This window comes from Sphaerodactylus townsendi, linkage group LG04 (genome assembly GCF_021028975.2).
Source record: "Sphaerodactylus townsendi isolate TG3544 linkage group LG04, MPM_Stown_v2.3, whole genome shotgun sequence".
In the NCBI taxonomy this organism is placed as follows: Eukaryota; Metazoa; Chordata; class Lepidosauria; order Squamata; family Sphaerodactylidae; genus Sphaerodactylus; species Sphaerodactylus townsendi.
In genome coordinates this window covers 52,319,732-52,344,964 of record NC_059428.1, presented here as the reverse complement: position 1 = coordinate 52,344,964, position 25,233 = coordinate 52,319,732, and the positions used below count along the sequence as shown (strand labels likewise).

The following is a 25,233-nucleotide window of genomic DNA, read 5'->3' as shown; positions in this document are numbered from 1 at the left end:
TTGGGAGACTCTCCTGATGATTTGGTGAGGTTTCGTGATGTTTGGTTCAGGGGGTCCAAAATTATGGACTCCCAAAGGGGGTGTCCCATCCCCCATTGTTTCCAATGGGAGCTAATAGAAGATAGGGGCTAGAACCTGTATATATCGGTATAGAACCTGTATATGGACCTTTGAGGGTCCATAACTTTGGACCCCTGAATCAAACTTCACCAAACCTGGGTGGTATCATCAGGAGAGTCTCCTAAAGAGGTCCCCATTTTAAACATTGAAAGTGATGCTGTTTCAGGATGGGGGATAATCCACCCCAAAACAGCATCACTTTCAATGTTGTTTTAACTGGGGACCCCAGATTCTCCTTTTAAGGTGGATTTAAAAGGAGAATCTGGGCTCCCTAGTTTAAACACCATTGTAAGTGATGTTGTTTGGGGGTAGATTCCAGCATCACAGTGGCCGCCCATGGGGAGGGGGGGTGCAAAACTCTTGCACAGGGCTCCATTTTCTCTAGCTACGTTTCTGCCCGGAGGGGAGGGCAGAAAGGACTGCCAGCTGCCGGCTGGGAACCCAGCTATTGGGGGAGGCAGGGCGGGCAGGGCAGGAGATTCTGCCATCCCCAGCTTCGAATAGCTGCTTTTCTTCACTGAGGCCAGGGGCAGGGCATGGGGAGGCATGGCCATGCTCCCAGGGGCAGGTGGGGGCATGGCCCCACCCCCTGAACCCATTTCATAAAAATCTGATGGACGCAGTGCTGTGGGTAAACCTGGAAGTCAATGCTGGCAATTGGCCATGCTGGCAGGGACTGATGGGAATTGTAGTTTATGAACATCTGGAGTGCCATAGGTTCGCCACCCTGGCCCTAGACCCTAAATATTGCTCTCTTTTTTCTCCATCTCTTTGATAACAAAAAAGGCTTGATTGAAATCCTGGGAGGGAGGTCAGCATCTCCTCTTTCCACCCTCAGAACTGACTATGCTGGAGTTTTGACAGCAAAACACACATGCTTATCAGTGTTGTTCTCTGAACCTGAGATCTTGTGGTAGTCAACATTAGCCTAATGCTCTGTTGGGAAACTGGACATGCAAGATTGCAGAACCCTCTAGCACAGTGATCCCTGACTGGGGTTCTGTAGTACCCTGGGGTGCCATGAGCATCTCTCAGGGGAACTGCAAGTATGCTCCCAGCCCTGTCCCTTTCCCAACCCCCCACCCCTCCACTGCCTCATGGGCCGCCCTCCTCCACTGGCTGAAGGTGCCTGGTGCCCCTCGTTTCCAAATCCCCCACCCCCCTGTGCCACCCCAGCACTCGGTGGAGCCTGGACCGGGAGCCTGCCACCGTGCTGCTTGGGACTGCTGCTGCCCTCCTACGCTGGCTGAAGAAGCAGCCTGGCAGGGCCGGGCTGAGGAGCAGCCCATGGCAGGCTGCTCCTTCAGCCAGCAGAGTAGGGTGTGTGTGTGGGGGGGGGCGTTGGGTGCTATTTCCCCCAGTACATCTCTGTCCCCACTCCAAGCTTCACCTTTCTGTTTTCAGAGGAGGGAAAAGAATGTAACATAGGAAGAAACTGTAGGGAGCCAAGGATTTGAAGATAGGGAATGAGGAAAGGCACACAAGGAAGAAAAAGAAGGAGAAAAAACAGTCTAGGAGCTCCCACAAGACAAGAATCACAGAGCTTGTTCCTGTTCTGTGTGGAGACACAGAAAAGGGAATAGAGTGCTTACTCCTCCTCAGAGACAGGAAGACCACAATACTTCCTGTCTTTTGGAATCATGTGAAAGAGAACAGCCAAGTGTCCCTACGTCCTCTTCTCACATGAATGGAAAATTTGGTACATTACTCTGATGCTGCATTCCATGCACCTCAGTGTGGAAAAAGGGGATGGACCTTCCACTTACATCTTTTAATAAATTATAGACAGTATTTTAAAATATTCTGCATTTCCAGTAACACAGCATTGTTTTTCATACATATGTTCCAATTATGTATTTCAAAACTGTTTTGACAATATTTTTGAAATACAACCGTTTTGAAGCCAAAATGCTAAAATAAGAGTAGGTAAGGTGAGTAATGTTGGTTTCATAAATTTGTGAAGCAAAGAAGAAGAAAATTTGTGAATACCTTTTAGATTTTAAAATACTGCACATCTTTCCCTGCAGCCTACGGTATCCTTCCTTCCTTCTCTCTAAAAAGAAATTGAATGAGTCAGAATGTTAACACAAACACATGGAGTGTTTGAACATAAATGTTTCTGCTAAATTACATGCCTACAGCTGGCTTCAAAGCTCATCAGTTTGCAACATAAGAGATTCCCTTGAGTCTCTAGCTTTGGTATTGGAAGTTAACCAGAGGACTGAAAAGCCAGACTCAACCCATGGTTGACAATAATAAATGAAGAATGGAAGTGCTTATTTTATGAAGGAAATGCTTTTCTGCAACTGGAAGTGCTGTACTTGGAATGCAAAGGTACAGCTATTTTCCTTTATCAATTATTCTTCTTTCCACTTACTCCTCCCCCTCTCATACACACACAAGATTTTAAATGTATTTTAAGAAAGAATGTAGTACAGCTGCTTCCTGTCTGGAAATGCTGATTTGAGTACCGAGTTTGTATAACAGTCTTCCTTACCTTTCTCTTGATTCCCCTCTCCCAAAGCTGTTCAAAGTGTGGGTCAGGGGACACTGCCCAAATTGTGTAGCATCCCCTGGTGCCAGGGCCACCTCACTACTATCATCTCCCATTGCCTCTGCCAGCTCCCCACGGGTTGGATCTGCCTCAGAATCAAGGGAGGAGGTCTCAGGTGTTGCCTCTCCTTCCTGGCATATGAGTTCCCCCAGCTCTATGAACCTCTGTCAGTATCCTCCTAATTGGCCATCTCCTTCTTGACTTTTATCCTGCCTGCCTCCCACCTCACTTTGCCATGCTTGTTCTTGCCTGCTGATGCTCACCTCTTTATCCTCCCAGATAAGACCTCCTCTTCTCCCGAGAATGTGCAGGGCTCTCAGCTCTGTATCCCTGCACTCCAGCAGTGACAAGAAGGGCCTGTGGGGGTTGTGGTGACCTGCTGGTGGGAAAAGAGAGTCTGGTGCAGCAGGGGCTGAGGGAATAGGTGTTGGCAAGACTCACTGCTTTTGTGGGACAGTGTGGATCAGGGGACACTCAAGAATGGTATGAAGTTCATTGCTGAAACTGAGCAGAGTGTTATCCACACTCTGTTATCCACACACTTGCGGATAAATGGAGCAAAAGCTCACACGGGGAGAGGAACAATTCTCTCCCCTAACAGCAAGGCAACAAGTTATCCTGGATTTCAGATATTGCTAAATATTAAAAATGCAATACTTTTTTTTCCCTCTGAATGTCGGTTACTTCCTAGTCTACCAAAAAAACAGGTACCTTATTAAGTTTTTTCAAGCATTTCAGCCATGTTGGAGGTCTTGCTGCCTTTCTGTAAAGTTTATGCATATGTGTTCTGTCATAGATGTTTGATGCTAATTTAATATTTAATGTTCAGAACTATTTCTGGTGAAAAAATAGATGCAGTAGTTTGCTATTAGCTAGAAACTTCCCACCCCTTTTAAAACTTATAGGAAGGTGAAAAGTAAGGTCTTGTGCACAGCTATCATTATTATTTTCTATATTTATTATATCCATGCAATCCAAGGGCGTGTATAAGCTTATTGGAAATATGAGATTATGTACAATTAACAGCAGTACTTTTACAGCATTTATTCCAAGTTCACATGCTCAAATGAACTCCAGGTGATCTTTCAGGTCTTAGAGTGATATGAAAAACTTGGAATTAAGCACATTTTTCTATTAGTATATGTGGAATGGCTAAAAGATCATGTGTCATCTTTAAAATAGAATTTGTTTTATCAAGACTAATTCAGTAATTTTTCTGTTACTGAAAATAATTTAACAAAAGCTCTTACCCTTTGAAAAAACAAATGCCAGCAGCCCACTCTTTGAACAATAGTTCTCTTTCAAAACAGAGAATAGTAGAGAATACTCCTCATATTAACAGCTTAACAGAATAATTCTCATGTGTTTCATGCCTAGTAGATGTTAGACATGAATTCCTCACAATTGACCTCTGTCTGATACTGATGTCCTTAATTCAGAAATACATACAAAAATATAGATGTCGATAGTTTGTCACTTTTGTCAGTCTCACATCAAGTTTTGATGCCATCAAATCATGCCAGATTATGGTGTAAATCTAATATAGATATCCCTAGTTTGGTCTCATTCAAGTTTACTATATTGAACAATGAATTGAGATTTTGAGGATATAGTGTTTCTTTCATTCTAAACAATCAAAACCTCAGCCTTTTTTTAAAAAAACATCTTTCATGTGAGTTGGCCCAAATCTGTCTCCTTATAGACACTTTTCTTCTACCCTGTTCACATGAGATAATTTCTTTATTGTATCCAAACCTTTCTGAAAACTTGGTGCTCATCTTTTCTTTTTCTGTACCTTTTTATAGCATTATTGCCTTAAATTATTGTACTGTTCCTTCTTATCCAGATTTCTTCCCAAATTTTGAAGTTTTAAATGACACTCTTATTTTTAAAATAGAACTAATGTACTGGGAATTCTCCTGGATTATTTTAGAAAACAAAAGTTCTAAGCACTAAGCAAAAGTTGCATAGCACTTATGCAATAATGCAAAGGACTTTTGCATGATTAGCATGATTTCTAAGCATATTTGTGTAAGCTTAGTATCAAATAAATAGGGTTATATAGAGACATATCATAAAAGGCACGCTGGATATTAAATATAAGTTGGTCAAGAATTACCTGTCCATGAATAGCAAAAAAAAAAAGTTTGGAACTCATGGCTGCTTCCTAGGCAAAGGTAAACTCGGTTTAAAGTAGAGATCGTTGTTCTGGTGTTTTATGCAGTGAGAGAAACTCATTGATGGTGAATTGTGTCATTTAACTCTGATGGCTGTATTTCAGGGATCTGCAACCTGCGGCTCTCCAGATGGCCATGGTGGCAGGGGCTGATGGGAATTGTAGTCCATGAAAATCTGGAGAGCCACAGGTTGCAGACCCCTGCTATATTTGTTACTAGATTTTACACTATTGTAATTATTGTCTGTTTGGTAAGGAAACGTGAAGTTAATTTTGCAGAATATACATTTTAATATTAATATAAATATTGTTGGTTTGTTTAATAGGCCAGATCCAGTATTATGGACAAAGGATGGTGGAGAATTACCAGATCCAGAAAGAATGGTTGTCAACGGTAGGGTGCTAAGCATTAATTTCCTAAATAAAACGGACAATGGTACATATCGATGTGAAGCAGAAAATACTATTGGCCAAAACAGCGCAGAGTATGTCCTGATTATTCATGGTAAGTACTCCATGTGTGTATTTTAAATTATAAATTATCATATGCTTTATTTAGTTTATTTGTCTTCAATTTTTTTTAAATATCTCCCTTTTAAAAATGAAGGCTACATTTCACCTCTAGCATTTTACGCCTCTTTTTCAATATGTTTGATGCAAGTTGCTTTCATAAATTATTTAAGTGAATTGAGAAATATATTGTTGAAAGTTCTGAAAAATATTTTAATATGATTCTAATTATGACAGATTTATATATAACTGTTTTACACAATGCTAGAAAAGGTATTATATGGAGAGTGCTTGTGATAGGAGACACATAATACAAAAATCTGGGCAATCTACAAATACAAACTGTAAATTAAATGCAAGCTATAGTTTCTTGTAGAAAATTTCGCTGTGGCTGCGACTGCAGGAGGATTATGAGGTTAACAGTTGCAGAATTTCTAGATCTTATAAAAGATCATGGAACTTCACAGCTGGAAATTGACTTTGGATTCGTCGAAGGCTTTCACGGCCAGATCCAACTGGTTGTTGTGGGTTTTCCTGGCTGTGTGGCCGTGGTCTGGTAGATCCTAATGTTTTGCCTGTATCTGTGGCTGGCATCTTCAGAGGTGTATAACGGAGTGAAGAGTGTTATACACTGTACCAGTGAGAAGCGAATGTTTAGTATATATTGTCCATGTCCCCGGGTGGGGAACCAATCAGTAAGTGTTTGGGGTTGAACTTGCATGAGGTGGGATTAACTGAGGACTGAGGAGAAACAGCCCCCCACAGGAATAATATTTCTATCATACATCAAGGGAATCACAGATCAAATAGGGAAACTGATGAAAAAACATAACCTACAAGCAATCTTCAAACCTACCAGGAAAAAATATAGCAGATGCTATGCTCAGCAAAGCACAAGAGAGACCTTCTCACTTCTGCAGGAGTCTATCGCATATCCTGCAGCTGTGAAAAGGTCTACATAGGAACTACAAAATGCAGCATTCAGACCTGTATTAAAGAGTATGAACATGTTCTAAACAAAACTGGACATAACATTTTATTTGAAAATACTGACATTCTGGACAACTTGGATGGTTACAATGTCACACTACACAGGGAGGCTATTATAATCCACAAACACCAAGACAACTTCAACAAGAAGGAAGAGACTCTTGATGGGGAATCCAATAAACAAAGCTTTGGCTACCAGGTACTTTCTAAAAAACACCTAGAATCAAAGAAGCCAAGGAGGGCATGCTAGGTTCATGGACAATGAACTCCACCCAGACACAGGATTTGCATTCACTAACACTGTTGCTACTGCAGGGAATGTAAATGCGAATACAAATGTAAATGGACTGAAAACTCCACCCGCAATACAATGAAGTCAACCCCACCTTTGCATGAACATGGACAATATATACTCCACTAAACATTCGCTTCTCACTGGTACAGTGTATAACACTCTTCTCTCTGTTATACATCTCTGAAGATGCCGGCCACAGATGCAGGCAAAATGTTAAGAACAAGATCTACCAGACCATGGCCACACAGCCTGGAAAACCCACAACAACCAGTTTACTTTGGATTATTTAGTCAAGATGGAGACCAGGCATGTATAATCCTGTTTTTCATAGATTGAATTCAGATCTCCTTTACATGGGTGAAAGGATTCTTTTGGGTGGGGAATAGTTGGCAATTTCCAGTGATTTTTCCCTTATGCTACAGTCTGCTTCACCATATTTATGGGTGCTAGCCACTATTGGTAACCATTGGGGAGAAATTAGGTGGTGGGAAAAGGCTTGATGTCATCATACCAATGTGCAACATCTGGTGTGAAACCAGAAGTGACATCATTGTATCAGGATGAAACTCTATCATTAAATGCTGGTTAAACCATAGTTCTTTGAGTGAATCCTGCGGTGAAACCCCAATGTGAAGGCATCTCTCCGGTTTTGTGCCTCCCCATTTCCTCTGCCTATGAAGCACTGGGGGTAGCAACCATGTGCCACATAATTTCTGATAGCTTCTTGACCTTCAGGGAGAATCTTTTCAGGAAGATACTGTGTGTAACTGAAAGTGGCAAAGGTTCTTTCTACTGATATTAGTAGACTTGTTCTCGCAATTCTTTAGATTCAGTCTTCATGTAGAAAGGAGCTATTGGAGAGAACAGGCAGTGTGTCCGTTTGAATGTTATTTCCATGAACATCTAAACATGGCAAATTTAGACAGGAAAGAATATTATATCTGCCTCACTTAGGTGTTTTAAGTTTTCTTGATCCAGAATTATACACATTCCTTTCCCAGAATTACTGCATTTAATATGGAAAGTTTGCATGCAAAAGTCAAATGACAGGGAGATCTTAAGCTAATTTATTTGATAAGCATTTCATGTGAAAAAATTTGAATGTTTCAGAGTCACTAGCAGTACAATGAAATATCCAAGTTTGCCTTTATTTTTGTTCAAATTTTTGACAAGTACTTGTCTGAGCAACTTTCTAATTAGTCATTTTTGGCTTGGTTGTTGAACTGCAGTTTATAAAAAAAAACACCCCATGGATTAATGTTGCTCCTGATGTTAGATAAATGCTGTGAATTTTATCATTAATTTACCCAGGATTAGTGGCAAAGGTAATGACGACTCATTAAAACGGTGAGAAATTAATACCCTCATTTAATGTTTATAAAATGAAATAGAATCAGCAAACAACAGTTCATACATTTTATCTTTTAATCAAAATAACTTTGAAAAGAGTTTGCTAAAATGTGTGGGTTATATGTTTACAGGATATTAATGTGTGTGAACTTTGGGCAATGGCAGTATCATAACCAAGGAGGTTAATGCAAGATACAATTATTACTAATTGAAAACTTTTCCCATTACCCCACCATGACTTGAAATACAATTGGTATTAATGTGTATGTGAGCGTGTGTTTACAACAGTACACAAAAAACAAGCTTCAATAAAGAGGGAAACAGCAAGAATACAAGAATAAGAAAAAAGCCAGATAAATGAAAAACTTACATTTGCAGGTGTGCACAAGCATATGGCAGTCCCCAGTACTTTGTCACAGTTTGATGAAGAAATAGAACTCAGGCTGGATCTGTGCAGATAAAGTTATGAGGTTATGTGCACAGAAGTCTTTGTTATAAATTAGATAGGGTCAATTGAAACAGAAAAGTCTAATCTTCATTGATAGCTCAGATGGAACAATATCTCACTTCAGACATGATGTCATGCCTGTTTGATGTATGCATAGTGTGGGAAACCATAATGTCACTCTCTGACAATATTTGATCCCAGTTTGCCTCACAAAACCTTGGTTTGAGGATATCTGCCTCTCCTAGTTACTATCCCAGTCTATGATGTTAGTGCCATAAAGGCATACTCCCTTTGTTCTGAAGTTAACCCTTTCCGCACTCAATATCAGAAGGCATCCCAGTGAAACTGAACTATATACTCACTTCCAAGGGTCCAACTAACCACTCTCCATGCTGCTCCTTGCCCCCAGTTGCATTCTAATGTTAGTGGCCATATTCTGCATTGTTCTGATGGAGCTTGCCCTGTACATCTGCAGCAGCAAAGTAGGCCTGGGGAACCATGTGTTTCATGGTTAACAGTGGAGGCCATGTGCTGCTTTTGTGTTGTTGCCACCCATCTTGTGCAATACATCCCCAAGACGCTGCTGGTGATGACTCAAATAATGGGGAAGTGTCATCAACCTTCAAGACTTGTTCCCATTCCTGTCTGGGAAGTAAGATCACAGTGAAAGGCCCTCCTGACTATCATATTAACCAAAGAAACTTCTTTGGTGGATATATGAAAGAGGGCCTTTTTGATTGCAGCCACATGATTATGGAACAACCTTCCCAAAAAGTTGCACCTGGTCCACTCACTTTCAGTCTTCAGAGGCAGCTGAAGATGGTTTTATTCAGACCAGCATTTGGTTATCTTATTTTTCAACATTGGCAGACTGATTGACTAGCATTGAATAGTGATTAAAACCGATGGATTATAATCTGGAGAACTAGGTTTGATTCCCCATTTCTCCACCTGAGTGGTGGATTCTAACCTGGTGAACCAGGCTTGGTTCCCCACTCCTGCACTCCTTGAGCTAGTCACAGTTCTCTCAAAACTCTCTCAGCCCCACCTACCTCACAAGGTCTTTGTTGTGGAGAGGAAAAAGAAAGGCAATTGTAAACCGCTTTGAGACTCCTTAAAGGTAAAGAAAAGCAAGATATAAAAACCAATGTTTCTTCTTAATTTGTGGTTTTAATATATTTTATGTATATTCTTATGTTACATTTTGTTTTTATTGTAAATTACCTTTAGTTTCAGAAGGCAGAGGGGTGCCTGATAAATGTTTTAAATCAATGTAAATAATAAATAAATGCCACTACAGCTTCTTTGCAGCTTGGAGCCCTTGGCAGTGGCAAAAGTGAGCAGTGTTCAGGCTTCCCCTTTACCCAAGCCTCACCAATTTTAATTATGGCCTACTAAAATAGTAGAAGCCAATCAATAGTTAATCATCAAAATATGATGAAACCAATTTTACAATGATTTTTTTAAAAGAACAACCACACATTTTGCTTAAGTGGTGGCTGATCTTTCTTGCTTATACCATTATACAACTTTTTTCAGACATGTGAATTACAAAATGTTTATGAGTTTGGTCTCCCCACCCCTTTATTACACCTTCTTGATCTGATTATGTAGCTCAATGAGAGAAAAAACAGCCAGAGAGATGCTTCATTATCAAGATTCCATTGTGGTAGTTAAGGCTGATGATTTGGTTGCCCATATCAGCACATCTTTCATATTAACTTGTAAGTTGGCCTTGCTGACATTTTCATGTAATGCACACTATAATTTTTTCCTAATTAAATTTCTGCCAATACAGATTTGGAACTTCAGAGGGCAAAAGAGAAAATATATTTTTGAGTTCAGCAAAACTGCACGAAATAAGATAATGGTGAAAGTTCCAAGTTTTAAAATTGTCAGTGTTTCATAGAGTCTGAAATCAAATGATTCTTGACTATAGTTTGATAATAAAGATAATCTTAGACAATTTTCTGGCTGTACTTTGAGACGTAAGATTAGACTTATAGCTAAATGAGATGCAGCAAGTGGGACATAACTTTTCTCCCTTTTTCCCCTTTTTTCTTACTTTGCCATTTGAAAATTGAAGAAAGGGGTTATGCCATTTAATAGAGGGCAAATATTTTCTTATCTTCACTTTGCACAAAAATTGTCTCCAGCATTTAATATAGTTTTCCAGCCCAGAGTTAATAACCACTGTGGTTGGGTAAGGAAATTTATGATGGTCTTTTCCTCTTTGTGAGTTCAGTTTAAGAGGAAGGAGCGCAACAAAATTAAGGCACTCTGTTCCAAAAAATATGCCCAAAACATTTACTTGCTTCAGGCAAGACTGGCACCTTACATTACCAATTATTCACATGACATTGCATTGGAAGGAGAGATTACCTTGCTATTATACTATTACAAAAAGAAGACTGGAAATAGTCTTTTGCCAAATCTAATGCAACTATATGTGAGGAAGTTGAGGAAATGCTCCTTTTGGGGCTGAAAGTCCTCAGTGACATCTTGGTTACTGGGAAGCCACTTCTTAGTGGTTGTGGTATGTAGAGAGGTGACACAAAAGACCCAAACAGATGTGAATATGTGAAAGTGAAGGATGATGAGGGATCTTTTTGCCTCTGCCCCCTCCATGATTTTCTACATAATAGCACTTCTCTGAAGAACATAAGAACATAAGAACTAGCCTGCTGGATCAGACCAGAGTCCATCTAGTCCAGCATTCTGCTACTCGCAGTGGCCCACCAGGTGCCTTTGGGAGCTCACCTCATTCAAACACCTGATAATAGAAGGGCACTGGTTTGCCCAATTTAAATTTGGCGGAAACTCAATGTAGAAGGGAGATTTACCTGCCCCGTGTACCTGAATAAAGCACCATTTTGGGAAGTCAAGTATCAGCAATGACTTGGGAAATTGTTTCTATTTTTCCTCTCTTTTTTGCTGTTTATATTCATAAAATATAAAAACTTATTTTTTAAAAAAAGTCTGAGCAGTGATTCATACAGAGACAGAATGGGAAGCCTCCTGTGAGTGAGTTGCTCTATGACACCGCTGCATTGAGAGCAAGTGGATGATTCACCTTATGGTTTTGTGACAAAGGTACCTGCTTCCTTCCAGAAGAAGGCCAAAGCAGAGAGTCAGGGAGCACTTCCATTTGTGGGAGTCTTTATTTTGCACGGTGAGTCAAAGTGCCCAGGGCACACATCGCAGGAATTAGCGTTCTAGTAGTCCAGAGAGAAAAACCAGGTGCTCACTGAAGAAACAAACTAGGACTATGGCAGCCATTTATGCTTTCAAACAAGTCTCTGCTTTATAACCAAAACTTTTTTTAAATTAGAACATGTCCATTTGTTACAGTGATTCAGTATCTGGGGGAAACAAACAATTTAGGCTGAAGTGCGGTGGTGGTGGTGGAAGGTAGCTGAAACGTATAACAAGCATGAATCATTCCATTTACAAGATAAAACGTACAGTGCAATCCTATATAGAGTTACACTTTTGAAACCTATTGAAGTTGATGGTTTCAGATAGCGTGGATCTATTTAGAATTGCCTTGAACTAAATGCATCAATCTCTCTAATTCTCAAATCTATGGACAGATAAGACAAATCTTTTTGCAAACCACAGAAAAGTCCTATATTTTTTTTAATGAAATCTAAAATAGTAGCAAAATAGTCAACAGGGAAGTTAACCTCCCTCAGATAATAGAAGTTGTCCTTGTACCTGTAAGAAGCCAATGCCCTCAGTGGCCATTGCTAGGCGACCACACAGTATTGTCAGTTGAAGCCTTGGTTTCTGCCAATAAAATTCAGAAAGAGAGGCACGGATCTCTCTAGGGCTGTTTTGACATTTGAAGGACGGCTCATGGGGACAGGCCCAGCACAACCACAGGGTGACTTTCTACCACATTGCTTGAATGATTCATTCAGGTCTATCTGCTGGCTACTATTCAACTGTAGTCACCTCACAAAAGCATATGTTAGAGTGGTTAGAGTTTCAGAGTAGGATTTGAGAGATCCAGGTTCAAATCCCCAGTTTTCGATGGAAGCTTACTGGGTCACTTTGGGCCAGTCACACACTCAGACACTTTGCATGGTTGTTGTGAGGACAAAAAGGGGGAGAGAAGAATGATGTAAGCTGCTTTGGGTCCCCGTTATGGAGAAAGGTGGACTTAAATGAAGTAAATAAATAAATAATAAATATAACTTAAAATGGGTAGCAGACAATAGATGGGCTGATTGGTATATGGAAGCGAGAGAAGAAAGCCAGGCAAGGTGACAGGCAATGGGGGCTTTCAGGGAAAGGAAATAATAAACTGTCATATATACATCACATATCCACTATCTGCTTATGCCAGGCTTCCTCCAGCTTCCCCCAAACAGTGTGATATAGTGATTAAGAGTGGCAGACACTAAGCTGGAATTTTGTTTCCCAGTTCTAGACATGAAGCTGGCTGGATGACTTTGGGCCAATCACAGTTCTCTCAGAATTCTCTAAGCCTCACCTACCTCACGAGGTGTCTGAGGTGCAGAGGGGCTGGGAAAGTGACTGAAAACTGCTTTGAGACTCTTTAAAGTTAGAGAAAAGTGGGGTTTAAAAACCAGCTCTTCTTCTTCTCCTGCCAGATGCCATGCAAAGCTTGCCAACTCTTATATTTTCCACCTCCCACCAATGTGAATCTCATAATATTTTGAAAGAAAATAGGGTACAGAATCACTGTCACTTTGTTCTTTTATGCTTTAGTGTGTGCACACAGTTTCTACTTGGTGATCTCAACCACAACAGTTTTTTAGCTTCCATTATTAAGTACTTTGGACTCACCTATCTGTCATTTCTTCCCTTTCCTGTGAACACAGCTCTCAGTGGGACCCTATCTATTAATTCCCTCAATTTCCAAAGTTATCTTCAAAACTCAGGAGAGATTTAGAAAGCTTTACTGGAAGCAGAAGATTGACTTAAATGGAAATGTGTAGTTTATCATAATTAGAGATTAAGAGCAAGCATGGTGTTTATTCATATTAATTATATAAACAACATGAATAATATGATGCTTTAATTAAGATGGCCTAAAAATAATTTTTTGAGGAATCGCTTTCTCCCATGATGTTGTATTGAAGAAATATTGTCTCATACTATCTTATAATAATGTAAATCAACACATTTATCAGCTTGTGACTAGCAAGCTATGTCTTTTAGTTACATTTGTTGCCTGTCTTTAACATTGTCGTTGTTAGTATTAACAATTATCAATAATACATTTGAATGCAAGCAAGAATTCCTTTGCGAGAATTTGTAAACTGTGTACATATAACATAGCTATGTGTGGGAACAATGTGCGTGTAAAATTATTTATGCATGTTTAGATGATACTCAGCTAATTTATGTAAATGAATGTGAAAGTGCAAAACAAATGTTACAAAAACTAGAAAACACATTTTCTCAAAGTAGTGACAAAACACAGATTAGATTGATTAAACAACTGGTGAAAATAAGATTAGAAGAGAAACGTGTGAAAATATATCAATAATCTTCCGACAGTGTTTGTTAAACTAAAGTTAACAGGACTAGAGTTTAATGAACAAGAGACAATTGGCTTTCTAATGGGAAGTCTTGGTGAAAGATTTGATGCATTTGTCTCAGTTTTAGAAGGAAAAAAATTTAAATCTTGATGAAGCAATTTCAAAACTCAGACAAGAGTGTGAGATGATTGAGATATCAGATCTCTGTGAGGGATGGAATCAAAAAGGTTCAAATTATGTTGTAAAACCATACAGGGCAGGGAGATATAGATTTAGAAGTGAAGCACCAAAATGCTTCAACTGTGAAAAGTATGGTCATATTGCAAGAAACTGCACATTAAAGAAAAATATATCAGTCAATAATAGATATAACAAAAATGTGAACAGAAAGACAAAGATAAATAATTATTCAAAATAAAGTCAGAGTAAACAAGACTTTCAAAGAGCATTCACTTGATGCCCCACAGTATGAGAAGGGGTTTACAATTAGAAATAATAGTGTAAATTCAGGGAAATTGATAATTGATAGTGGTTGCACAAGTCATGGCAGCAATTCAGAAACATTATTTAAAACTATCGACAAAAATGTAAATTGACCCGTGCCCTTCCTGGCTGGTCCAGGCCAGTGGGGAGGAGCTTCAAAGTCACCTGTTGAATATAATCAATAGCTCCCTTGAGCAAGGAGTTTTTCCAGTCGGCTTAAAGAAACAGTGGCCTGTCCGCTCCAGAAGAGACCTCAACTGGATCCAGCAGATCCAGCCAATTACCGCCTGGTTTTGAATCTACCATTTCTGGGTAAGGTAATTGAGCAAGAGGTGGCAGTCCAGTTCCAGAAGTTCCTGGATGATACAAATGTATTGGATCTCTTCCAGGCCAGCTTCCACACTGACCATGGAACTGAGATGGTGCTGGTCACTGTCGTGGACGAACTGATTGAGAGTGAGTCGGCTGAAGTTGAATCCAGCAAAGGCGGAGGTCCTGTGGCTGGGCTGAAGGAAGAGGCCAGTGGACTTTTGCTTGCCTATGCTAGATGGTGAGGCCTTACATCTAGCCTCAACTGTCCGCAGTCTGGGAGTGATCCTGGACCCAGAGCTATCGTTGGAGGCCAAGTCACCCAGATGGCCTGGGTGGCTTTCTACCATCTGTGTCAGGCATGGCAACTGGCCCCATACCTCTCCCACTCCGATCTAGCCACAGTGATCTATGCAACAGTCACTTCCAGACTGGATTACTGTAACTCACTCTATTCTGGCCTGCCTCTGGCTGTGATCTGGAAACTTAAACTCATTCAGCACACAGCAGCCAGGCTCCTTATTGGAGCATCCAGTCGGGACCGGATTACACCAGTCCTATAACATCTTCACTGGCTGCCGATCAAGTTCCAGGTCATGTTCAAAGTTTTGGTTTTAACCTTCAAGGCCATGAGCAGTCTCAGACCTGCATACCTGAGAGACCACGTCTCCCCATATTGCCCCTCTAGGACCCTCTGCTCCTCAGAGGAGTACCTGCTAGAGGTCCCTGGCCCCAGGAGTATCCAGCTGACCTCTACGAGGGACAAGACTTTCATGGCTTTCCCTGTTTGGTGGAATAGGCTGAGGGCCCTGCAGAACCTACAGGAATTTCACAGAGCCTGTAAAACAACCTTGTTCATTCGAGCCTTTCACCTAGCCAGTTGGGGAGATCGTAAATATGCTAGCCACTGCCTCAGCCTCCTATGGGTATGGTGGGAAGGGGGGTGGGTTTTGTTGCCATCGATTTTTATCTGTTGACTGGATCTGTTTTATTGTATTGTATTTTATGTGGGTTTTTATTCTGTTGTGTATGCTGCCCTGAGCCTCCGGGAAAGAACGGGTTATAAAATAAATAGAAGGAATGAACAAACAAAGGAAGGAAGGAACGAACGAACGAACGAACGAACTCTCCAGGTAGCAAATGGTGAAATACAAGGATCTCGGAGTGGATATCTAAAATTAATGTTGAGCACGGTGTTATTAACGTATTATATCTACCGGAATTAGACTGTATTATGTTAAGTGTGTCAGTTCTAGATAAGAAAGGATTTGCTGTACACTTTGAGAAAAGTTGATGCACAGTGTCTAAGAACAATGTACTTTATGCACAATCATTTGAAAATAATGGTCTTTATGAACTAAATATATCAGAACCGTATACAGAAGAGCTCAATTGTGCACTGAGACAAATACTTTGGAACTATGGCTTAGAAGACTTGTTCATAGGGATACAAGAGCAATATGTGAACTATAAAGCAAGGGCCTTGTTACAGGAATCGAAAATATTTTGTGAGCATGGCATGGCAGAGTCCTAGATATGAAACATATCAGAGTATTCAGCAGCAAAGCATACTTCTATATATCAAAAGAAAGAAGACAAAAACTAGATCCCAGAACAGAAGCATTCATCTTTGTTGGATATGCACCAAGATGTAAAGGATACAGAGTGCTTAATACCAGAACACAGCAAGTCACAGTTAGACATGTGGTCTATTTTGATGAAACAAAGCAACCTGATCAAACACAAGAACCAGAAACAGAACTAGAGAGAAGACTGATAATACCAAGTATGATGAACAGCGATCCTGAAGATACCACAGAATGTAGAAGAAGTACAGCAAAAGAACGGAATATAGATGAAGATACCATAGATGATGAAGCAAATGAGGTACAGAGAACAAACCAAATTCTTGACCAACCCAGACGCTCATCACACATCAATAAAGGAATCCCAGCAGCACGATTATCCTACATAGCAAATTACTACCCAACAAGAAAAAAATTGGATGTAAAAGGGTGCTCAAAGCAAAAAAAGGTAAGTGGAAAAGTCAGTGCACCAACACAGAAAGATTTGGACTCATGAATGCATGCATGCAGGTCTGAGAAGCAGTGTTGGATTTTACAGCTTCCTTGCATGCAGTAGCAGGGAATTTTGGGAAATCTCTATGAACATTCTAAAGGTGACAATTGGAAACAGTTGCTCTCTGTCACTGATGTGAAAAATATGTTGTTTAGTGTTCTGTTACCAAAGCCATGTAAAATAGTTTCTGACTGAAAGTTATATTACAAATTATGCTTGAAATTGTAACCGAATGATGAACTGTGAATGTATGCGTATATAAGTGATACTTTTAAAATCTATATAGTCTGTTTCTCAGTTTAAATAAAGCTCTCTTATGTTTAATGATTTCAGAGTAAAAAGGCTGGTCTTTCGCTACATAACTGTTTCTATGATAAAGTGGCGCACAAAACTACATTCTGCTCATTACTCTGCTAACAGGTTCATATAGAAATATATCTGTTGCCCTTCAATAAGTTCATTAAGCCCTATGAAGGGCTTTCTAGCAGTGGGTTTTTTTTGGGGGGTGGAGTTTTTTTTCCAACCTGCGCCACTGGAAACCCCTCTGGAGACAGCGAGGCGCCACTGCAACGGCACCCTCCCAGGCCACCTTGGACTGATTGGACTGCCCTATTCCATAAATATGTCAGATGTTGTAATTTTATATGATAAGTAAATTATAATAATACATTTTAGGTTGTTGAAGCAGTACAATTAGTTTAGTTTTTATAGGACAGTAAAAATTTCATATATTTGAATTTTTCCCAAAATTTCCATTTTGTACTGGGAAAAACATTTTTCTAGAAAGTTTACATTTCTAAAAGAAGAATAATTGGTTTTTATGCCCTGTTTTTCTGTGCCATGAGGATTATCCAAGTGGCTTACAATCACCGTCCATTTTCCTTCCCATAACAGATACCTTGGTCCATTTTGTACAACCTAAATAAAACGTCCTGGGGATGCTAAAAATGTGTCTGGGAAGGCACTCTGCACAGCTTTCTTCCCAAGACATTCTCAGGATGCCTTATTTTAACTCAAGGCATCTTTTTTGGTGAATTGCTTCAAAGGGCACCTTTTCCCCCTAAGCCACCTGCAAGATGTCTCCTGCATGACTGTGCAGAATGCTGAGGCATCTTATTTTTTCAGCTCAACCATTTTGCTTTATGGTCAGTTTCACCCTCAACTTGTGCCCAACATTTTGTGTGCAGCTGAAGGGATTCTCCCTAGTGCTATTTGCTGAAGGTTGCCCCAGGATGTTTGCTCTGCAGCCTCCAATCCTGGGCACCTTTTCAGCCCAAAAAGTACATAGTTGTACACAGCTGGTCCTACTGATTCTGGAAGTTTATAGTTTTCCTATTTTAAAATTATTATTATTATTGATGAGCTATCTCTGTAGCAAATGCAAGAATCTTAGCCACTCAGAAGATGGGTCTACCACCCCTTGAAAAGCATTGGGTAGACCTGTCCTCCGTGTGCTGACAGTAAAACTGGGGGTGAAATTGACCTGAGGGCAAAACAGTCAGGTGGGGAAAAACCTCAGTTCCTTTCTGATGGCTTTTCTGTCAGGAAAACACACCAGAAGAACACACTCTCTTTAATACATCCCCCAAACATCTTATTTTGGGTATTTGGAGTGGGGGAAAAAAGCAGTCGCCTCTTTTAAGACATTCCCCAGACATCTTTTTTGTGCTGCTCGAAATGGACCTATACTAACTTTTTTCCCAGGTAAACCATAATTAAATTTAAACTACTATGTGTTACCTGATTTGGCAGTCTAACTTCTAATGATTAATTTGGGGGATTAGAAAAATTGAAGGCAGTTTAATGAGAGGCAGGCAATAGTGGTATTCTCTACCAGTGTATACCAAGATTCTTCTTAGGAGATCAGAACCAGAAATGATGAGAATTGTAACTGAACAAAAGGGTGTTTTATTAAACACTAAAAATTTATAAATTATAAAATACGTTACAAATGACCAAAATGTTTCAACCACGCAGAGCCTAAGAAAACACAGTAGAGTGGGAATACGGAGTGGGGATTGATTCAGATGATACATTACCTATCAGAAGATCAAGGAGAGGAGAATAATGCACATCCAGAGCATATAAACTCTAAAATGAACATGATGTCAGGTGTGTGCAAAGAACCAGACACATACTTGGGGAGTCTACTACCGAACTTAATAGGATAAAATGTGTCCTGAGCAAATAGTGATGAGCGAGCTATATTAGGACAATACATTTGATTAGATTTTCTATGGCTGCTGTGCGTCCCTGGGGATTTCTGAATAGTGGTCTCCATTCTTAACAAATGAAACATCAAACTGCTGGGTGTGAAACCAGTTCCTTAGGAAATGGTTTCCAGGTAAGGCAAAATATTGATGGTCTTCTTTATTGATGGATGTGTGCTGTTCAGGTATGTTAGTGATAGCTCTATTCAGGGTGTAGTTTCCAGGGGAGGAAGATATCATCAGACCTGATGAGATTAGTAGCTTCTGCTAGGAAATTCACTGTTCTTCAGCTTGATTCCATTAAGTATGTGGAGAAGAATGACAAACGTTAATGTTTGAGTCAGCCCTCCTAGATGCCAGCTGTTTTTTTGTCTGGACTCTATTTTGTCCCTGCTGGAGCCATTTTTGAACCAAACCTTCACTTTAACATACATGGAGGGGTGTTATAGTCATCAAAACTGTTCCTAAGGATCATAGGAGTGTGTGCCAGCAAAAGAAAAAAAAAGGCTTTTGCTACATAGCAAGTCTAAAAATGTTAAGAAGAAAACATTATAAAATTTTTGTTTATGTATGAACACGCTCAAACCAGTCATTTTGACAACACTATTTCATACATACATAAAATCTGTAAGACTCCTGAGCTATACACTTGTGGTGTAAGGTTCCAAACCCAGCTTGCAAACCCTGTTTTAACCTAATGTCCTTTTGAGCCTTTCATTATAAAGTGTGATACAGCCTTCAGCTACTTGTTCTCCATTTCTCAGTCCTTTGAGTAGATCAGCTACCAGCATTAATACATGTCAGGCTGCTAGGACAGAAATTCAGAAGGAAATGTTGATGGAAGCTTAAAAAGATTTTTTTAAAAATAGAAAAGCATAGAAGACAGTTTTTCAGCTTCATGTAATTTCTTCTTCAATCACTGTTGAAGTTTTCTAAATGTTGAAATATTCTTGGAATTTTTGGAATTAAATACTGGAAAGTTCACACATTCTGTATAACTCTGGAGTGTTGGAGAAGAAAATATTTAAATGATAGAAACTGAGAACAATTCTAAGCATATCTTCTTAGAATCCTTCTCAATATCCAGTCAGCAAAACTTAGTTCCTAGGCAGAACAAACCTATTCAGTAGCTGAACATGCCAAGCCAGACATAGGATCTTATTTGAAGACACAGAAATTCTTGACAACTCTGACAACTACCAGGTCAAATTACACAGCAAAGCTGTTGAAATCCACAAACACCACGACAGTTTCAATACAAAGGAAAAGAGATTGACTGATTACCCACTGCCAGCCTTTCCCAGGCCTGCCCATTCTGGTGTGAAAAGTTATGCCAGAAGTATTCTCACTTTCCCTGGGAAAAGCAAGAAGCACTCGTGGGGCAAGAGGAGATGCATCAGGACAAGACATCTTGCCCCAATGTGCCTCCTCTCTCAACATGTAGAGTACAGGAGGCATGTTGGGAGAAAATTTCTTGCCCCAACACGCTTCCTATCCCACCGTGCTCCTTTGAACTGGTGGGTAATCAGCCTCTGAAAATCAACATAACCTGATTATCATTCCTAAAATTTAAAAAACCCAAACCCTCCCAACCAAAAATTAGAGACATTCAAATGCAACTGCAAATGAACTCCACCCAGACACATGATAATGCAATTAGTTGCAATGGAAGTTCCATTGCAACTGCAATCGCAAATGTGATTGCAAATGCAGCAGCAATGCAACTGTAAACAAACTGTATTGAAACACATGCAAATGTGCCTCACCCTCCTGTGAAGTGGACAAAATATATATCCTACCACACAATCACTCAACACTGTGTCACAGAGTGACACATCTTACTGTGACATGCCTCTGAAAATCCCAGCCATAGATGCGGGCAAAACATTAGGAGCAAAAACATTAGGAACAAAAACTACCAGACCGCCACCACAAAACCCGGATAACCCACAACAGCCAATATGTAAAATATGTATGTAGTTTAAATATATCTGACACTATTAACTGCTGATCTGAAAAACCCTGAGTATTACACAGTAAAAGTCTGATAAATACATTTCTCAACTTCAGGTAAAACCTCAAATACAGTAACACATGAGTTAATTGTTTGTGCCCTCTATGTTTACATGGGCAGCACCCATCACAGAATGGAATTCTCTTGGATTTATCATATAAAATGGGTGAGAGAAGAATATTGAATTGAGCAAACAAAAATGCCTTATGAACTTGAGGTAATTCTAGGTGATATAGGCAAGCAGTTACAGTGCTGTAATCTTGTACGATACAACAAGACCTGATCTTCAGATTAGAATCCTCCACTCTTAACCACTGCATCACACTAGCACTCTTAATGGGCATCAAAACTTCTGATAACATTTATGTTTAAGAAGAACAGATTTTTACTTTGTTATACACTTAATATTACAACAGTAATAATTAAATAATTAAATATTTACATATAAAAACCAACTGTTCTTTTTTAAAGATAAAGACTTTTCTGCAGTCAACCATGGGGCAAGCTCGATTACACAGCTATTCCACATGGAAATAAACAGATATCTTGGGTGACAGATCTTAAAGTGCTGAATAATCTTAGTGATATACGTACATACTGCATTTGTTCTTTATTGTATTTGTTCTATTACCTGTAATAATTTGTTAATGGCTGTATTAAAGATAGTAACTTATTTTTGAGCTGACTTTTTGGATCTTGGATCTTTTTGGATCTTTTTGGATCTTGGATCTTTTTGGATCTTGGCCTTTGGCACCATTTTCTTTCCCAGTGTTATTTCAGCTCTTTTGTAGGTTTTCCCTCCCCCACCCCCACCCCCAATTGAAAAGTTTGTGCCCCTGAAATGAAAGATAAGCAGAACCCTCTTTGAATCACTGCCAGAGAAAGCAGCCATAGAGGGAGCCTTTGGTCACCCTGTCCTACTTGCAGATGTTCAAAAGACATCTGGCTGGCCAGTGAGAAATGAATGGATCACTGGTGTGATATAGCATTTTTTTTATATTCCTCTACTGAAGCTGCGTTGCAACCAGGATCATTTCAAATAAGGTGTTTTTAATACATTGTTTAGGAGCTATAGTATTATTTCCAACTGTGTGTGTTTATGGCTGCAAGACTTGGCAAACCTTTCAGAGAAAAGACTGATGAACTTCGATTTAAGATCAGGCCATAATATAAAGTTTCCAACTCCAACTTGGGAAATACCTGGAGATTTTAGGGGTGGAGCCTAAAAGGATGGGATTTGTGAGAGGGACCTCGGAGGAGCACTGTGTCATACAGTCCACCCTTCAAAGCAGCCATTTTCTCCAGGGTGTTGTCCGGAGATCAGTTATAATCCTGGGAGATTTCTAGTGCCTACCTGTATGCTGGAATTTAATTGTGTATAACTGAATGACACTTCTATCTAAGTCCAATAAATGGGAGTCAGTTGCCTTATGTTTGTGTTGTCAGCATTTTTTACCTTTCTAAACAGACCTTAATTTTGAAAACCTAGCTATATGTTTTGTCATTCTTCTAAGACACCAGTATATGTCCAAAAGCCTGCAATATATCTGTAAGCCTAGAACTGATGAAATGGGAGTAGCTTTTCCTTCTCATAATATCAGTGGATCTCATCAATAAGCATAACATTTTTACATGGCCTAGATAGCAGCTGCAGCAATACCTTGTTAACTCTCTGAACGTATTAAAATCAGGTTGATTTGCTAGAAGCATTCCCCCAGATGCTAAGGACCACTATATCACCCTATTCATGCCCAATAAACACTGAAATAGAGGTGAGCCCTAGAAATCATTATTCATTCTTTTATAAGCCTATTAGAGCAGCATGACTTGGTAGTATTAAGACCCACTTCAGGGAGACTTATGGCAGAAGCTGAAAGACTGCAAGGCTGGAACTTTGCCTTGGAAATGCTTCTAGCACAGCTATGCCTGCAAGAAAAGCTATTGTGATTAATATGGAGTAGCCACTATATAGGATGCCAGAAGTCTCCTTTTGAATCCAATAGGAACTGAATAGTCCATTTTAAACATGCACTAGCCTTTCGTCATGGTGAGCTGGGGAGAGGAGCATGGTGTGCTTTACTTGCCAGACATTAGATTTTGCTGGATTTTTTTAAATTGACAGAATGTGTAAGTTTGGGAGCGTCACAGGCTTCTGTGTTAGAACATGGGCAGCATTTTGTTCAGACACAACTGCTTTTGACCTATAATAGAAACACAGGAATGTTTGCTGTCAAGTGTGAAGCACAGTTTACAGAAGCACTGTTACACCTTTCAAAGTGCATTGTAGTCAATTGACTTAGAAAATTGTAACTCTGCTTTCAATTGCACTGCCAGAATCAGAGCACATGCTTCAGAACAGTGTCCCTTGTGAGCTCTATTCATCTGCTACTGTACCTTGCCAACTGTACATTGACTTGTAAGGAGGAAAAGTGACAAAAGAAATGCGATAGATATTGAGATGGCAGCATTATAGCACAACTAACGAATGCACTGAGTCCTGCATATTATACTGTTTACAGTACAGCCATACAGTAAACGTGCTCAGTAGGGTTTTTAATGCTTTGTTTATGTAACTTACTGGTTTACAAAACAATTTCACTTCACAATAAACAATATAAGCACAGGTTACTTTGCAAAACATGATCATTAACAGTATGGACCAATATCTGCTGCTTAATTGTTTTGACAGTTATACTCCAGACACTGTTAATGTCTGTCCTTTCAATTAATGTGGCAACATTAGATTTTTGAAAAGCCTGCTTAAATGTTGTTGGTCATGGAATCTCTCTTAGTGAAAAACAGATGTAAATATCAATAAGCCAAGGATGAAAGGGTGAATCTGTAGAAATGCCTTTATTGAGGGAAAAAATTGCAAGTATGGACTCAATACAATAATTCTGCTATTTATTAGACGCTAAAATAATTTTGGAATTTGGGTGTAGCAATTGTATTAACTATCCCCTTTCCACAGAAAAATGTAAGTTTGGTCAGTAGTGGTGTGGTGGGAGTGCGTTCTTCCACAGTAGAAAATAGTCCCAAAGTACCATGAGCAGGCAGGTGAGTTGGGAGGGGAGGGGAGGCAGGCAGGTCCAGCTTGATGTTTGAGCCAGGGGGAGGGTGGGCAGGGGAATGAAGAGGCTGTTGCTGGGCCCGGTGAGACAGTGCTGTCCCACCAGATCCAGCTTGGTGTTTGGGCTGGGGGGCACTAAGACCCAACAGGAGCATTCTACAGGGAAGGAGGTCCAGGAAGTGGCGACAGATGAATTTACAATTCCAATCTGTGGAAAAGAGTACAGGAGAGTGTCAAAGCCAACTGCCACATGTGATGTTGTAAAATTTTAGCTTCCCTCATCTTCCCTGGAAGAGAATGATACTTTATGCAATAGCAAATAAATACTTTAAGCCTGATTTTAATATCTGCACTGCCCCAGTGCTTTGAGTCATACTTATTCACATTGACTATTTCTGAAGTGATGGTGCCAGTAAATGTATTTATCCTCTTTATAGCAAAATAACAAAATATTTGCTAAGGGAAATTTATTATGGGTTTTAGTAGTCATGTCTTCAGCTTGTATACTTGAAAATGTTATTTGTTTGTTTATGGGTAGGGTTCATCACAACTCAGGCATAAAGTTAACAGCATAATTATAAATAATTCCTAGCACTGGGTTTCAAATAAATACTTTTGGTTAATAATTATCCTTTTTTGTTGAGTAACCCATACAACAAATGTTAAGTAGCATTCGATGTTCACTAGTGTAAAGGTTTTGATGTGTTTTCTGCTCTGGATCTTGGCAGACGACTGTATCTAAAACAAATATGTGGAAGAAGACAAGCAAAGCCCATAAAGCAGCTCTTAGAGTTAGTAGCCATTTGCCCACGTTTTATTTCACATAGTCTGTCATAAAGTAGGTGTTTTAACATAAGTCATCTCTTAACACGTGTTTATTTTAGCATGATGGTGTCATGTTTTCATCTCCCACGCTGACACAGCATGTTCATCTGTATTTGCTTTATTACTGTATGAGACATTTAAAATGGCTCAGTGAGGAAAAGGATTCTTGTCACTTAAAGATTCACTCTCCTGTTCTTTGAGAACTCAGTCACGTTAACAGTCTTGTTGCTTTGTTTTGTTCCAAAGCCTCTACTGATATCTGAACATTAAAAAAGAGAGAGTGATCT

General features: G+C 39.6%; 1 protein-coding gene across 3 annotated transcripts in view; it reads left to right on the top strand.

Annotated features, from left to right (window-relative positions):
* Window positions 1-25,233, top strand: part of CADM2 (cell adhesion molecule 2) — a 516,061-nt gene that overhangs the window by 428,722 nt on the left and 62,106 nt on the right. For all 3 annotated transcript variants that reach the window (XM_048492993.1, XM_048492994.1, XM_048492992.1), the window contains one exon: window positions 5,177-5,355. In XM_048492993.1, coding sequence (XP_048348950.1) covers window positions 5,177-5,355 — 179 coding nt within the window. The remainder of the gene's footprint in view (window positions 1-5,176; window positions 5,356-25,233) is intronic.